We start from the raw sequence: 17,584 nt of genomic DNA on the forward strand, positions 1-17,584 counted from the left end.
AAACCTCTTCTATACAAAAAGGAAAGCTTAGAGGTAGTTGGCAAATTCAATAATACACATTTTTGTTTATGCAGTCTACAATACAGCAACGAAACCATCTGTGCCAAGCTCTCAAGTCCCTCATAAATATTTTTACTTATTCAGGCTGCATCATGCAACTAGCTCTATCCAGAGTGTCCTTGAATTTTCATAATCCTCCTTTACTCACTGAATTATAGATTCTTCTTGACTGCACCCTTTGCCTCGGTAGCTACAAATAGGCTCCCCTCTGTTTTCTGCTGCTCTGTTTGCTTCCCTATCATTTTTTCTTTAAAGAACAGTTTTCTACCTTGGGTAATCCTCTAATATAGTGGATTCAGAAAGTATTCAGTCCCCTTCACTTTCTGCACATTTATTGTGTTTTATATTTAATTTTAAATGGATAAACCTGTGATTTTTAACCTTCAGTCTACACTCAATAATCCATAATATCAAAGTGAAAACATATCTTCAGAAAAGTTGGCAAATGTATTAATAATCAAATACTGACATAGCTCATTGTATTCAAGTCACTTGCTGTGGCACTCCAAATTGTGGTAAGGTGCATCCCATTTGCCTTAATTTTCCTTGTGATCTATCTAGAACTTGATTGGAGTCCGTCTGTATTGAATTTAATTGAAGGATATAGTCTAGAAAGGCATACACTTATAGATGTAAGGTCTTACAATTCACACTGTCAGCACAAAAAGTGTTAAAACTGTGGTGAGACATAGATCAGGATAAGGGTGTAAAACCATTCCTAAAGCTCTGAGTGTTCCCAGGAGCACTGTAGCCTTAATAATTGTGAAAATTAAGAAATTTACAACCACCTCACTCTTGAGAGTCAAAAGAATGACTATATCAGCAGCACTTCTTCAATAGACAAAATCTACTCTTAAGCAAAAAGCAACCAGCATACTGCTTGGAGTTTGCTAAATGGTATTCAAAAATCTCTGACTGCATGAAGAAAAAGGTTCTCTGGTCTGAGGTTTAAAAAAAAAAATTAAGTCATTGGACACGACTCCAAGCACCTTGTCTGGTGAAGACCAGGCACAGCTCATCGCCTGCCTAATACAATCCATATGGTGAAGTATGGTGTTGGAAGTGCCACAGTACGGTAGTGCTTCTAAGCAGCAGGGACTAGGATTGTGGTCAGTACGGTAGTGCTTCTCAGCAGCAGGGACTGGGATTGCGGTCATAATTGAGTGAAGGAAAAAAAAATGCTCCAGAGAGAATGCACAATCAGAGTAGTACAACGGTTCACCTTTCAGCAAGACAATGACCTGAAGACAGTGCTTGAAGTGGGCCACCCTGGCACTTCCCTATTCTGCCTTAAGGAGAACCCATAGTTAATGAATGCATATTGATGCATTCCTGAAATTCACACGCATTACCTCTACCAACCCACATTTAGAAAGAAAAAAAACTGTCCTTCCAAGTTTTTGCATTTACAAAGGGGACCAATGTAACCCAACCAAACCACCCACCATGTCCGATAAAATTACATCTCCATTTCATCTAGAACCTTGCCTAGGAGGAGGATAAAGAAGCTGAAACAACTGGGAATGCCATCAGTTCTTTTTACACTTCCAGAATTGCCCAAAGCTTTCAGCCAAAATAGCACTGGAGCTGCTTCAAGACGAGTCTCTTGATAGTACTTGAGTGGCCCAGCCAAAGCCTAGACTTAAGCTCAATAAAGCGTCTGTGGAGAGACATGAAGAAAGTTTATATTTGCTTCCCATCCATTCTAACAGAGTTTATGGGGATCTTCTATGAAGAATGGACAAACTGCTCAAATCCATGTGTGCAAAGCTTTCAGAGACTTGCCCAAAAAGACGATGTTATAATTGTTGCCAATGGGGCTTCTGCAAAGTACTAAATTAAGGGTCTGAATACGTAAATGAATACAAGATTACTAAATACTTTCTGAATCCATTGGATTATTGCCTACTTTGTAAGTCTGCAAAATTAACATTATTGAAGGTAATAGTTTATGTTTGAGAAAGAGATTTAACCACTGAGAAAGATTAATATATAATCATAAGTATGTAACATGAAGCTTAGAAAGCAGATCAGAGACAAACAACAAAAATTACTCTTGAAGATGATGCAGATATGGTTAAATATACATTTTTATATAGTGGTATTTGTTTTTTTTTTTTAATATTTGCATTATCTTAAAGGTGAAATGTTATCTTTTTATCATAATTTTATGGTACTGGTTTAATGTATTGTAGTGTTTTGAACATTGTACATGGGCAGTTTGTACTTGTTTGCTCTCTTAACTGGGTACACGTAGAGGATGCAATCCTTTTTTGGTCATTTTAGAATAAACCGTTTTATGTAAATTATAATACAGGTATATATGATTTAAGCAAAGTTCGTACATTTTATGCAATTTGCAGTTCCCTTACTAAAAGTTTGGCTTTATTGTTCATCTATTATGAAGTATGTATTTTTTTATGAAGATATACAGTACCTACATAGGTTCAGATTCTCAATAATACATTATGTAGCTTAGATTCTTTTAATCTTGTAATAGTTGTTACATTCAGCCTTACTTTCTTAACATCTTATGTGTGAAAACATATGCTCTGTTTATAGATTATACTTGTGATTTAAGTGCTGTGTATTGTTTTACAGCTCACCTAATATTGCCAAAAAATTTCATGCTGGCCACTTAAGATCCACTATAATTGGTAAGTATTTCAATTTAATCTGTAAGACAGGTTTGTATTTTACAAAGATAATTTTACTTGGTGGACAGAAAAATGAATTAACTACATGCACCTATCGTTAATACAGTACTAAAAATATAAGCATTGTCATTGTTTTTAGTGCTACCTATGGATGTGCATTTGGACTACAGCTCATTTGTTGGACAACAAAATGTTATTTAATGAAGGTGAGGACGATTGGTTACATAAGAAAGTATAGAAGCTCTGCAATGAAGCCCAAGTATTATAGTCAATTCCAGGGCTAAAATGGCATATAGCCTTTATATTTTTATAAAAATACTAATTGCCTGTTAATAAATGTTATTGAATCAACAACAACCTCATTAAAAATGAAAAATAAAAGGCAGCATCATGGGTTTTTGTTTTGGACACGTTTTAATCAGTTGTGCCATAGTATTCTCGCTGTTTCCAATGCTGTGTGAGCAGGGTAAGAATATAAACTGGTTGTCAGCAAGCTGTTTTCTGTGAGATACCATGAACATACTGTTAGCACAATTAAAATTCTACACTAGAGATGCATGAGGAAGGCAGAAGTGCAGCAGAATGAGCTAAAAAAATAAACAGGAATCAGCTTGGTTGGTGGAAAATGGGAGTGAAGGTAACTTTTTTTGACATGACTTGGATCGAATGCACAGGGCCCATATTCATAATATCCAGTTTACATTACTATAGTTGCTGTGTAAATGTCAGTCTGTGTATGCAATGAAAAAATTATGTATTGCCACATTTATTGTATAGCAATACCTATCATTCTCATTAACTCAGCCATTCACTTATGCAAATTAAAAACAAAAAGGCCAGAGGATCAAAATGCAATTTCTCCAGAGTAACTGGCAGCATCCTAATCTTCATCCGTTGAGAAATGAGACAGTACCTTGAAAAAGAGTGGTGCTGGTGGTCAGTTGTAGGATTTTATTTATAATCTAAAAATAATGGGGAAATATTAGACTTTTGTTGTTTAAGGTCATACATTTTCCTTTATTTTGCAGTTATTTTAATAATTTGATTTGATTGTTCCCAATCTATTAGCAATCTGTTTCAATTCTTAATTTATGCTGTTGTCATTTCTTTTGTTTTTCATAGCTTTGCAGAAAAAGTAAAGCATTTTAAACTTATTCAGTGTTTACAAATTTATAAAACATGTATTACAAGAAATTAAATATCATTTGATATTTTTAGCTAGGTCTTGGGTCATCTTTGAGAGACCTGCTCCCATGTTGAAATTCTGTAGCCCATCTCTTGACAGTGGCATACAAACTGGTATGGTCCTTGTATACTGTACATTAACTAGGCAAGAATGAATCTATAAGGGTGTGTTGTTTTCTATTGTAAAACAATCAGTAATATTTCAGTAATTTCATACACGGGATCTAATCTTTTATTGCTTGCATATTTGTTTAGGTATGTACTGTATATGTTCCTAATGAAGTTATCCCTGCAAAAAACAGGTGCATTGTCTTTGAACATTTTTGTAGTGTCAAGCATAGTCTTACATCTCCTGTCCAGAGTATCCAGAAAAAGTAACTTTTAAGTGTTGTAATTGGAGGCAGTCTCCTTTAGGCTCTCACGATAAAACAACATTAACAGTGTATTGTAACTTGCCTCTTTTACTTTTACTCCACTTAGACCCTCTTGGCTAGGCTTCTATCTTTTAGAACATCACAGGCCATGCTGAAAACCAGCTGTTAGGAAGCTCTGAATCTTCTTCTGAGTAAAAGGTTTTAATGAGTCCTGGCTGCCTGAGCAAGAATGTTATTGATCCTGAAGAGCCAGTGTCAGAATTGCTGTGTTGGTGTGAATTAAAGTTTTTTCACCTTTTCTTATCTCTGCTTTGAGTTTTTAATAATGTGCTGACTCCAAGCATAAAAGACTTATCAACTGAAGTGTTTTGACTACCCCAGAACCTTCTGTAGCAAGATTTTTATTGCTTCCCTTCGCTTTTTTCTATTGCTTGTCTGGTAGTAGATGATGTCTAATGCATTCAGACTTGTGCTTTCCATCACCACAAGTCCCTTTCACCCTGCTCAATAGTGTGTATATAATTACAAAATGAGCTGTATGTGGCAGAGGTGGTAGGACAAACAAAACAATGCTGATGCTTTAATTCCTTTAAAGAAAATTTCAAATGAAGTGCAGCAAGTGATTGGTTAAGGTTATCTATTTAATGTAGTTCCTAATTAACATTAATTTTTGGATTGCAGATCTGCGGTACATACAGTGCAGACTGTCTTGTATAGAATATTTTACAGAAAGCAAACAAGAATACAACACAAATCAACAAAACATTTTTTTTTCATTTGAGTGATAGTAGTACAGTTTTCTCCAGAGACTGATACATTAATATGTTTGAGTGTTATTTTTCCATTTTATATTAATTTTGCTGTATTTCTTTTCCTTTTTTTTCCAGGTAACTTCATAGCAAACCTGAAGGGAGCTCTTGGTCATTCTGTAACAAGGATTAATTATCTTGGAGATTGGGGCCTACAGTTTGGTATGTTTTCATTTAAAAAATTGTGATTACTGAATAGTGTACAGAATACAAATGCTCTTATGTGTGCCCAGATTTTCACATATTTCCTGATTAAATCTGCTGTAACCATGCTTGTTTGCATAACTTCAGCAACATTAATTCCAAAATGGGTATAACTGATATCTATTTTGCTTGTCATTGCAAATTGCTTATATCATATTTAAATGTACTGTTATGAAGTTATTTCTGTATCTGAAAGTCAAAACTACTCAGACTGTCATGTAAAAGAGCTAGCAACACAACACCACATGTCAAATACAAACGGCAATATCAGTTGCATTTATTTGGAGATTTTTGCAACTTTCTATCAAAAGCCAAAGAACTGGGCATGGCTAATGGCTAAATTTCATGAGACATCGAGTATGGGGTTCTGCAAGATTAAAAGGCTTTTTTTAGGGCTTCTTTTCCCTATCATTGCATTAACACATGTGATGTTTTTATGTAACATTTGCCATTTACATTGCTATATTTCCATGTCCACCTATTTTTCCCTTCCCTTTTGTGATTTTCATGGACAAGATATCAAAGCCACATATTACAGAGTATCCACTTTTGTGGGACTGAGTATTTTATCTTTACTATTGATAAATTATATTTTTCTCATCTGACTACAGTGTTTGTTGCAGTTTACAAACAATTGTGATAATATTGTTATGAGATTTACCAAATCCAACTAAGATTTATTAGTTCTCATTTAAAAATAACATCTTGTTTTTTGTATTGTAAAAGGGTGGCAAGCTGATGAGATTGCCAAATGTGGAAATGGCACCATTTTGTCCAACTAGAGAGAATGGGCCAGGCAGAGATTCAGGGACTCACAGTGAGCCTCAAAAAGACAGTAAAAGTCAATGTAAACAAATTGCAGCTACTATATGTGTTGAAAACTGAATTGTTGTGGGAGCCCCAGGAATAACAAAAGCACCATGTATAGACAAAGGCTCAGGAAGAGACTGGTGCAAGGATATACCAACTTCTCCAGAGCACTAAGGTAGCTGTACATGAACCTGAGTGAAACAGTTGTGATCTTGCTATGGATTTAAAAGGAAAAGTAGTTAATTTGCAACCTTGTAGACATGTCCCTTTCATGGCAGAACAGGTCTAGAAATTTCTATAGTACGCTCTGGTTTGGCCACCCCAAGATTATGCAGATTTGTCCAAAGCCTAGTAACCAGGTTGGTGTTTAAGAGCTGCTGTCTAAAAAATGGACCTTTGAGGCTATATTATCAAGGTGATTTAAAATGGTGGATGTCAAGAAAATCATATCAAGTCCTTATTCACTGTAAATAAAACCTTGTCACTGCCAATATTATAGTGAGAAAAAAGATGTTCAAAATAAATATTGAAGGATTTATATAAATAATAAGGGAATGTAGACTTTTTTTATATTTATATATGCATATGCATTTGTGTGTCAATATACAATGTATTCACATCTTAACATCCTATATGCATTTGATTTCTGCAGTTGGAAGTTTATGTGACTGAGTCCAAGTTCATTTGGGTGTGGGGGATATTGAGCATACAGATCCCTCAGTATCAATACACATGTTATAATACCTTATGCATGATAATGTAATGTACCTTGAGATGCACTCATTGAAGTGCTATAAAAATGCAAGAGAGATTGCTTAAAATACCTTGGTGCTGTTGGGTTACATTTAAAACATATTTTTGCAAAAGTCTCTTTAATAGTTTGGCTTATTAAATAAGATAAAAGGCAGAATTAGTCATTGAAAAAATGCTGTTAATTCAGTTATATTTAGAGCATATAGTGAAGACTGGTAAAGAAAAATTAGTCTGTTGTGTCAGTTTGGTATGCATTACACTGGCTTCATCTTCAGGGTGAGTTCCTGATTTGCAGATGAGGGGGTTTGGGTGGTGACATGATATGAATTGAATAACAGTTAAAGGGACTTTTGTCCCTACTTTTTTATTCATTATATATCAATGTATCTATACTAATAAAAGGCAAAGCCCTCACTGACTGACTCACTCACTCACTCACTCACTCACTAATTCTCCAACTTCCCGTGTAGGTAGAAGGCCGAAATTTGGCAGGCTCATTCCTTACAGCTTCCTTACAAAAGTTGGGCAGGTTTCATTTCGAAATTCTACGTGTAATGGTCATAACTGGAACGTATTTTTCTCCATTTACTGTAATGGAGTTGTGCTCGAAAGCCGTGGGGGGCGGAGTTTCGTGTGACATCATCACACCGCCCACGTAATCACGTGAACTGACTGTCAATGCAGTGCGTAGAAAACCAAGAAGAGCTCCAAAAAGTGCTGAAGAAAACATGCATTATATAATTGAGAAGGCAGCGAAACAATAAGAAGCGAGCGAGTGACTTATACAACCATATTCATGAGTGCTGCTACTTCGGAAACAAAGCAAGGTGTAAACCTAAAGTTTAAATTAAGTTCATAGACAGGCTGCCGCTGGCATTTGTCATGCCCACGGGTAATGCAGGATACAAGTTTAATGAGAGGACGCAGGATATAAACGAGAGTTTTGATCACTTTGTAACTAAGTTAAAATTGCACGTGAAGGGCTGTGCTTATGCAAATTCCGAGATACTGTGTTTGTGGCGGGTGGGGGAGTCATGTCATCATCTCCCCTCCCATTCACCTCATTTCGCTCTGAGCTGAGCTCCGCGGCTAACGCCGTCTTCCAAAGCAACTTCGTCACGCTGCCACCAAATACTCACAGAAAAATCTACAAGTTAATACACACCCTGTCTCTAGAGTTTCTCCACACTCGATGTATTCCTCGCGTCCCCTTTATACCCTCTGATCTCCCATTTCAATTCAGATGCCTCCAATTTCCAGTAAGGCTCTGCTGCGCGACGACAAGTAATAAGTCTCAGGGACAGACCCAACAAAACGATGCCATTGATTTCAGGCAAGATTGCTTTTCTCCTGGACAACTATACTTCTCAAAAGTGGGCTTGCGCAGCTTCGTCATATTACAACCGGAGTGCAGCCAGAAACTTTTAAGTGCCGGGTCTTAACTAACATTAAATTAAGCCGTGGACATCGCAACATCACACAAGAGAGCAGCTCACGTGAACTTACTGAACGCAGTACGAGTGATCACTTCCATGCATCAAACCAGATCAAAAAACGCATTACACAATTGACAAGGTGATGGCTTTATATGGCATTCGTTTATAAAGCAGCAGAGAGGCTGTGTGAAGGCAGCTACACAAAAAAACAGCAGAGCGCCACACTCTGAATGTATTCCTGGCATCACCGTTATACCCTCTGATCTCCCATTTCAATTGAAATGCCTCAAATTTCCAGTAAGGCTCTGCTTCATGATGACAATTAATAAGTCTCAGGGATACACCCTACAAAAGGTTGCCATTGATTTGAAGCAACATTGCTTTCCTCCTGGACAAAACTATACGTTGCATTCTCAAAAGTAATATACTGTGTGTATATATATATATATATATATATATATATATATATAAATATATACACACCCCGATCTACATACTGTCAAATAAATGAACCACACACCCTAGCGCAACATGAGAGGCTTCGCCTTTAGCGCTGACGTCTGAGGTTCGATTCGTGAGAGTGGGTGCAGTGAGTGTGTACTGCCTGGTGAGCCCAGAATTAGGGCGAAACACGTGCCGCGTACTGTTTGCATTATTTGATAGTAAAACTATTTCAATATATTCAATATACAGTGGTGTGAAAAACTATTTGCCCCCTTCCTGATTTCTTATTCTTTTGCATGTTTGTCACACAAAATGTTTCTGATCATCAAACACATTTAACCATTAGTCAAATATAACACAAGTAAACACAAAATGCAGTTTTTAAATGATGTTTTTATTATTTAGGGAGAAAAAAAATCCGAACCTACATGGTCCTGTGTGAAAAAGTAATTGCCCCCGAACCTAATAACTGGTTGGGCCACCCTTAGCAGCAATAACTACAATCAAGCGTTTGCGATAACTTGCAATGAGTCTTTTACAGCTCTGGAGGAATTTTGGCCCACTCATCTTTGCAGAATTGTTGTAATTCAGCTTTATTTGAGGGTTTTCTAGCATGAACCGCCTTTTTAAGGTCATGCCATAGCATCTCAATTGGATTCAGGTCAGGACTTTGACTAGGTCACTCCAAAGTCTTCATTTTGTTTTTCTTCAGCCATTCAGAGGTGGATTTGCTGGTGTGTTTTGGGTCATTGTCCTGTTGCAGCACCCAAAATCGCTTCAGCTTGAGTTCACGAACAGATGGCCAGACATTCTCCTTCAGGATTTTTTGGTAGACAGTAGAATTCATGGTTCCATCTATCACAGCAAGCCTTCCAGGTCCTGAAGCAGCAAAACAACCCCAGACCATCACACTACCACCACCATATTTTACTGTTGGTATGATGTTCTTTTTCTGAAATGCTGTGTTCTTTTTACGCCAGATGTAACGGACATTTGCCTTCCAAAAGTTCAACTTTTGTCTCATCAGTCCACAAGGTATTTTCCCAAAAGTCTTGGCAATCATTGAGATGTTTCTTAGCAAAATTGAGACGAGCCCTAATGTTCTTTTTGCTTAACAGTGGTTTGCGTCTTGGAAATCTGCCATGCAGGCCGTTTTTGCCCAGTCTCATTCTTATGGTGGAGTCGTGAACACTGACCTTAATTGAGGCAAGTGAATCCTGCAGTTCTTTAGATGTTGTCCTGGGGTCTTTTGTGACCTCTCGGATGAGTCGTCTCTGCGCTGTTCGGGGTAATTTTGATCGGCCGGCCACTCCTGGGAAGGTTCACAACTGTTCCATGTTTTTGCCATTTGTGGATAATGGCTCTCACTGTGGTTTGCTGGAGTCCCAAAGCTTTAGAAATGGCTTTATAACCTTTACCAGACTGATAGATCTCAATTACTTCTGTTCTCATTTGTTCCTGAATTTCTTTGGATCTTGGCATGATGTCTAGCTTTTGAGGTTCTTTTGGTCTACTTCTCTGTGTCAGGCAGCTCCTATTTAAGTGATTTCTTGATTGAAACAGGTGTGGCAGTAATCAGGCCTGGGGTGGCTACGGAAATTGAACTGAGGTGTGATACACCACAGTTAGGTTATTTTTTAACAAGGGGGCAATTACTTTTTCACATAGGGCCATGTAGGTTTGGATTTTTTTTCACCCTAAATAATAAAAACCATCATTTAAAAACTGCATTTTGTGTTTACTTGTGTTATATTTGACTAATGGTTAAATGTGTTATATATCAGCGCTTCCCGATTCATTTTACCCTCGCAACCCCTTAGTTTGGGAAGAAGTATGAAAAAATATGAGGTTAACGCAGAAAAACAGATCACCAATTGAAGCTTCATGAATAATAGATACTTTATTCACCATCAATAATTGTTTTGGTAAAGCCATACTCAGTGTAATCCTCCTTCCATGTTATAATTTTTTCGCGACTAGCCATGATTAAATGAACGGTAAAAAAGTAAGAGCGAAGCGAGGGTGACTTATTCGGGCAGGCAGGCGACAGTTCAATAGCTCGAATTTGGATATAAGTAGGTTCTATTTAGTCGCCAGAAATATCTTTGGTAGGAATGGAAGTTGGATTTAGTCTTTAAATTTCTATGGTGAAGAAAAATTTATGCAATGATGATTAAATTTAACTTTCATTCCTACTAAACATATTTCTGTCGACCAAATAAAAATTAAATTAAAATTAAAATTTAAATAGAACTTGAACAAATACGATAGTTCATAATACCCACGCAGGACTAAGTGCACGTAAGATTAGGAGTCATCCGTTTTAACAAGCAGCGTATTGCACTGATACGAAATAGCCTTCCCATTTAATTATTTAGGAATGGATAGTTAAATTAAGATTTTGTACAAAGAATGTTTTTAATTTTTCTTCCTCAATGGATTCTGACACCCCCAGCAACAGCTGCTCGCAACCCAAACGGTATATGTGTGTATTTATATATATATATATATATATATATATATATATATATATATATATATATATATATATATATACACGCCCCCAAAAGAGAGATATAGATATATATACACTGCTCACAAAAATTAAAGGAACACTTTAAAGAAACACATTAGATACATCAGATCTCAATATGAAGTTGGATATCTATACAAATAACGACAGGGCAATGTCTTAGGAACAAAAGGATGCCAAGTCTTTTAATGGAAATAAAAGTTTTCTGCCTACAGAGGGCTCAATTGTGTAGACACCCTAAAATCAGAGTGAAATGAAGATGTGGCAGGCTAGTCCATTTTTCAAAAACTTAATTTCTGCTACTCAAAATGCTTTTCAGTATCTTGTGTGGCCCCACGGCTTGTATGCATGCTTGACAACGTCGGGGCATGCTCCTAATGAGACGACGGATGGTGTCTTGCGGCATTTCCTCCCAGATCTGTATGAGGGCATCCCTGAGCTGTTGTACAGTCTGAGGAGCAACCTGGCGGCGCCTAATGGACCAAAACATAATGTCCCACAGATGTTCTATTGGGTTTAAGTCAGGGGATCGTGAAGGCCATTCAATTGTTTCAATTCCTTCATTCTCCAGGCACTGCCTGCATACTCTTGCCACATGAGGCCGGGCATTGTCGTGCATTAGGAGGAAACCAGGACCTACTGCACCAGCGTAGGGTCTGACAATGGGTCCAAGGATTTCATCCTGATACCTAATGGCAGTCAAGATGCCGTTGTCTAGCCTGTAGAGGTCTGTGAGTCGCTCCATGGATATGCCTCCAAGATCATCACTAACCCACCACCAAAGCAGTCATGCTAAACGATGTTACAGGCAGCATAATATTCTCCACGGCTTCTCCTGACCCTTTCACGTCTTTCACATATACTCAGGGTGAACCTGCTCTCATCTGTGAAAAGCACAGGATGCCAGTGGTGGACCTGCCAATTCTGGTATTCTATGGCAAATGCCAATTGAGCTCCCCGGTGCTGTGCAGTGAGCACAGGGCGCAGTAGACATTTGGGCCCTCAGGCAACCCTCATGAAGTCTGTTTCTGATTGTTTGGTCAGAGACATTCACACCAGTGGCCTGCTGGAGGTCATTTTGTAGGGCTCTGGCAGTGCTCATCCTGTTCCTCCTTGCCCAAAGGAGCAGATACTGGATACTGGGTTATGGACCTTCTATGGCCCTCTCCAGCTCTCCTAGAGTAACTGCTTGTCTCCTAGAATCTCCTCCATGCCCTTGAGACTGTGCACGGAGACACAGCAAACCTTCTGGCAATGACATGTATTGATGTACCATCCTGGAGAAGTTGGACTACCTGTGCAACCTCTGTAGGGTCCAGGTATCACCTCGTGCTACCAGTAGTGACACTGACTGTAGCCAAATGCAAAACTAGTGAAGAAACAGTCAGAAAAGATGAGGAGGGAACAATGTCAGTGGCCTCCACCTGTTAAACCATTCCTGTTTTGGGGGTCATCTCATTGTTGCCCTCTAGTGCATCTGTTGTTAATTTCATTAACACCACAGCAGCTGAAACTGATTAACAACCCCTTGTGCTACTTAACTGACCAGATTAATATCCCATAAGTTTCATTGACTTTATGCTATACTCTGATTAAAAAGTGTTCCTTTAATTCTTTTGAGCAGTATATATATAGATATACATATATAGATAGATATATAGATATACATATATAGATAGATATATAGTGTCACAAGAACGAGACATGGACAGATAAAGAGTTGGGGCAGCCACCCGTATAATATAGTATCCTGGCTGCAAAAGGTCGTTTTCTCAAAATAATCAGCACTGAAGTGCATTCAACTGAGTCCAGTACAAGACTGAGGAAACAAAGGAAAAGGGGCAGGTTTTAAAGGGGGAGACAGGAAGTGAGGTCATATGGATCTGGCACGTGGTCTTCCACCATTGGTTCGTAGCCGGAGGTGACATCAGAGGGACTGGAGCTGGTGTGGCCGACTTCCATTGGCTCAGTCCCGAAGTGATGTCAGGAGAGCCAGGTGAAATCCCCCGGGGATGGTCTACAGGCAAGGGAGAAAAAGAGTCAGTGCACTCTGCCACACCCCGGCATGCCTCCGAACTGCCTTCACTCAAGCCCTTTAGCTGCCTCCCATGCGCACGTGTGTGACAATAGATAGATAGATATAGATATATAGATAGATATAGATATATATATAGATAGATAGATAGATAGATATATATAGGTGTATGTAAATGTGTGTCTGTATATATGTAGATATGTATGTATATACGTATATATATATATGTATGTATATACAGTATGTGTATATATATATATATATATATATATATATATATATATATATATATGCCAGCAACACTCATGGCAATGACAAAACAATTACATTGTCAATCATGTTACGTTATTATTAAAATGTTTCCTTTTCTTTTTCATTACTTCTTTAACACACTACTTCTCCGCTGCAAAGCGCGGGTATGTTGCTATATATGTATATGTATATATGTGTATATGTATATGTATATATATATGTGTGTGTATGTGTCTGTGTCTATATATGACAGCAACACTTATATCAGTGACAAAACAATTACATTAACAATCATCTTACGTTATTTTTAAAATCTTTCCTTTTCTTTTTCATAACTTCTTTAACACACTACTTCTCTGCTGCGAAGCGCGGGTATTCTGCTAGTGTATGTATATATATATATATATATATATATATATATATATGACAGCAACACTCATAACTGTGACAAAACAATTACATTGACAATTATGTTGCGTTATTTTCAAAATGTTTCCTTTTCTTTTTCATTACTTCTTTAACACAGTACTTCTCCGCTGCGAAGTGCGGGTATTTTGCTAGTACATTATAAAGAGAAAATTTTAATTTTTACTTTTTTTGTCCCGTCTTCATCATAGCATTTTATTTTCAAACCCAGTAAATCCTATTCAATCTCAGAAAGCCAAAGTCTAGCAAGGCAGTAAATAACCTAAAATAGGGTGTCAGTCAATTATGGGGTCCACACACATGTGCTGGGCCTGCCTGGGATTGTTTATTAACCTTGTTGTGGCAGAAACACACTGCTCAAATTAGGCACACAGAGTCTCAGGAAGGCAGCAGAATCAAGTTTTATCGTGTGATGCATACACGGACCCAGATCAAATGAAATGTGCACCCCTGTACCCCTGTAATTATTTCCACCAAAACCTTCAGCTTAAAGAGAATAGTGCTTTTTCCTGTTCATCACGCCCACTTGGCTGGTCTTTACCATTACCTAATGTCCATCAGCTTACCCTATGTTCGTCATCTGATTGAAACTTTCCAACACTGCTCCTTATCCTGTGCAGGTGTCTGAAACCTATCTATCAATCGATTCCCACCGGTAAATCGAAATCCGGCGAACCCACACATAAGATACTGGGTTAGAGTTTGGGCAGCTGCTCCCCTAAAACAATAACGCTGTTTCTTATAAACTACATTTTCTTTGACTTGTCATCACCTGTCCAGGGAGGCAGAGGCGTAGCCACTGCAAGTGGAAGCAAATGGCCTATCTAGTTTTTCTCTTATGGTTAAGGCCTCAGTAACTGTGTTTTTTAAAGCAATGGCCTGTTTAGCCTTCCCAAAGTACACAGTGTCCTTGACTAAAGTTTTTAAGCTTAGCAGCAAGATATTGGTGGTTTGCAGCTACAAAGAGGAAAATAATAAAATATGCAAATGAGAGCTTTTTATAGTTTAACCCTTAATATACTAGTGTGTATTAAGATATCTCACTATTATAAAAAAAAGTCTTGGCAAGGAGACGAGACGTGATCTTCTTGGAAGACAATTTGATGTCCCGCGAGACAAGGCAGTGAGACAGAACGACAGCTGCGGTGCAGGCTTTTAAATGATTGACGTGCAGCGCAACATGCAGAACACGCACCTCATCAGAAGAAGCACAAAGCTAGTAGCTGATCCGTCTGCTACTCCTTAGCATGCGTTCAGCTCCCCCCCTTCACAATGCAAGCGGGAGAGACGCAAAGTGGCAGGAGCATAGCGCGCCTCCGGGGGGTTGAGCGAAGTGATCGAGAACTGATCATCTCTGAGAGACACTTTGACGACATATGAGACTAGACATTACAAACTTAGGAAGCAAAACCCATGAGACGGTGACTTTTGCACATCACACCCTACTTACAAACAATTTAAAACAAGTTCAAGGACATATAACCTAGCAGTTGTTGGAATGGTTTTGGCAGACACACTTCATGTGCTCTCAGCTCTTAAAACAACGACAAGCAGAATACACAGCTCGCCAGCAGCAGCAAGACAGCAGATGAACTGAACGCATCTCTTTAGCGTGTGTTCAGCCCCCTTTACAACACAAGCAACGTTATAGTCCAGCGAGAAAGAGATTTAACCATGCCCAGGGCAGGACATAAAGGACAAATATGGTTTTTACAAAAGTTTTAAAGTAAAATTTAAAATAATGCATATGTAACAATTCCCATGAAAATAACAATCTCTTTAAATTGTTTATCCGGTAAACCAAACCCAGGGGTGGACGAGCGAAGCCCCCTACTAATACTTATTTTCATATATGCTTATGATTCTCTTTGAATATATGCAAATCATCAACTTTTAAGAATATTCTTTTCTACAACCTCGCCTGCATGTCTTTGTGAGAAATGTCCACGCAAACATAGGGAAAATATGCCTTTTTTACATAGGTGGTGATGAGGTCTGGGATTTAAACTACTGAACCGCACTTATTGAGTCAATTTACATAGATGATGTAACTGAAAATAATATATGTAAAACCACCCAATGGTATCTCCAATATCTAGCATATCTAGTTTTATTGTTTTTATTAGCTGAAATACCCAGCGTTGCCTGGGAGAAAAATAAAGTTTTTTTTAAATTTTTGAGAAAAACATAATTTAAAAAACAAAACTTTAAAAATAAAAATAAATTAACAAACAATAAACTTGGATTTGCTTCCCGGGTCTTCCCTGTGTGGAGTTTGCATGTGCTCCCCATGTCTGCGTGGGTTTTCTGCAGTGGGCAGGTGCCCATCCCGGGGTTTGTTTCCTGCCTTGCACCCGGTGTTGGCTGGAATTGGCACCAGCTGACCCCCATGACCCTGTAGTTAGTATATAGCGGGTTGGATAATGGATGGATGGATAAAGACTCACTAATGTGCTTGTCTTGCGGTGTTGTATGTATGTTATCATCCAGTTGATGCTGTGAACCGGCCAATTGTATTTAATTTGAAAAGCAACAAGGGTGCGGTGCTGCTCAAATATAAAGAATGCTGGTAGTCACCTCAAGTTTGCCCTCGTGTTTTTTTTAATTGTTTGAGAAAAACATAATTAAAAAAACACAACGTTAAAAATAAAATTAAGAAACAGATTCACTAATGTCCTAGTCTTGTGGTCTTGTATGTATGTTATCATCTAGTTGAACGGAACTTGTCAACTCTATTTAATTTGAAAAGCAACAGGGGCGCGGTGCTGCTCAAAAATAAAGAATGCTGGCAATCGCCTGGTATATACTAACTGTGCAAGCCAGCACAGGATCCTAGAAAGTATTTAAATCGTTAGACCTACTCTGGGCATCTCTCTGCTAGAAGGATTTATGTTGCCGAAGTGCTCGCATCGTTTGTGCATTAGCAGCTAAGCGACTGGCTTTCTTAGGAGGTTTCCTTTTGCCGGTGTACTGGCCTTGCTTGCGTATCCTCGGAGCTGGAGCCCTCACACCAACTCTACGTCTCACATCAGGGCCGGACAGACACACACACTTCAACGCATAGAACTCTATTTAATTTCAAAAGCAACAGGGGCACGCTGGTGCTCAAACATAAAGAATGCTGGCAGTCTCCTCCAGTTCGCCCTCTGGTGGTCATTCCGAGTGTCAACTGGATGATAACATGCATACAAGACCGCAATATCACCCCCACCCTACCCAGAAGGGGGTGGGTTATGGCTGATTTCACCCTGCAGTATTTTTAATCGACCAATGAGGAACATGTGTACCAAGTTTCATGAAAATCGTTCCAGCCATTAAGACGTGATGCTGGAACATACTTACACACATTGACTTATATATATATAGATTATTATTATAAAGCAGAAAAGCTTACTGTACATTTTGTAGCTATAGACAACATTTTATTCTTTGAACCACTGAAACTCTCATAACTTTTTGTTGCAACTTGTGCTTTAGTACTTTTCTTTAATTATGCTAGAAAGATTTAAGTGTTTTTTTTTTTACTTTCTCATATACATAATATAGGAATCGTGAAGAAATTCGATCTCAAGATTTTGATGAATCTTGATGTTTCAGACCTTCCTG

At 38.2% G+C, this 17,584-nt stretch overlaps 1 protein-coding gene across 3 annotated transcripts in view; it reads left to right on the forward strand.

Moving 5' to 3' along the window:
- rars2 (arginyl-tRNA synthetase 2, mitochondrial) overlaps window positions 1-17,584 on the forward strand; it is a 103,200-nt gene that overhangs the window by 15,301 nt on the left and 70,315 nt on the right. For all 3 annotated transcript variants that reach the window (XM_039748008.1, XM_039748009.1, XM_039748010.1), the window contains 2 exons: window positions 2,662-2,717; window positions 5,164-5,247. In XM_039748008.1, coding sequence (XP_039603942.1) covers window positions 2,662-2,717; window positions 5,164-5,247 — 140 coding nt within the window. The remainder of the gene's footprint in view (window positions 1-2,661; window positions 2,718-5,163; window positions 5,248-17,584) is intronic.

The sequence above is a fragment of the Polypterus senegalus genome, chromosome 3, assembly GCF_016835505.1.
Source record: "Polypterus senegalus isolate Bchr_013 chromosome 3, ASM1683550v1, whole genome shotgun sequence".
In the NCBI taxonomy this organism is placed as follows: domain Eukaryota; kingdom Metazoa; phylum Chordata; class Cladistia; order Polypteriformes; family Polypteridae; genus Polypterus; species Polypterus senegalus.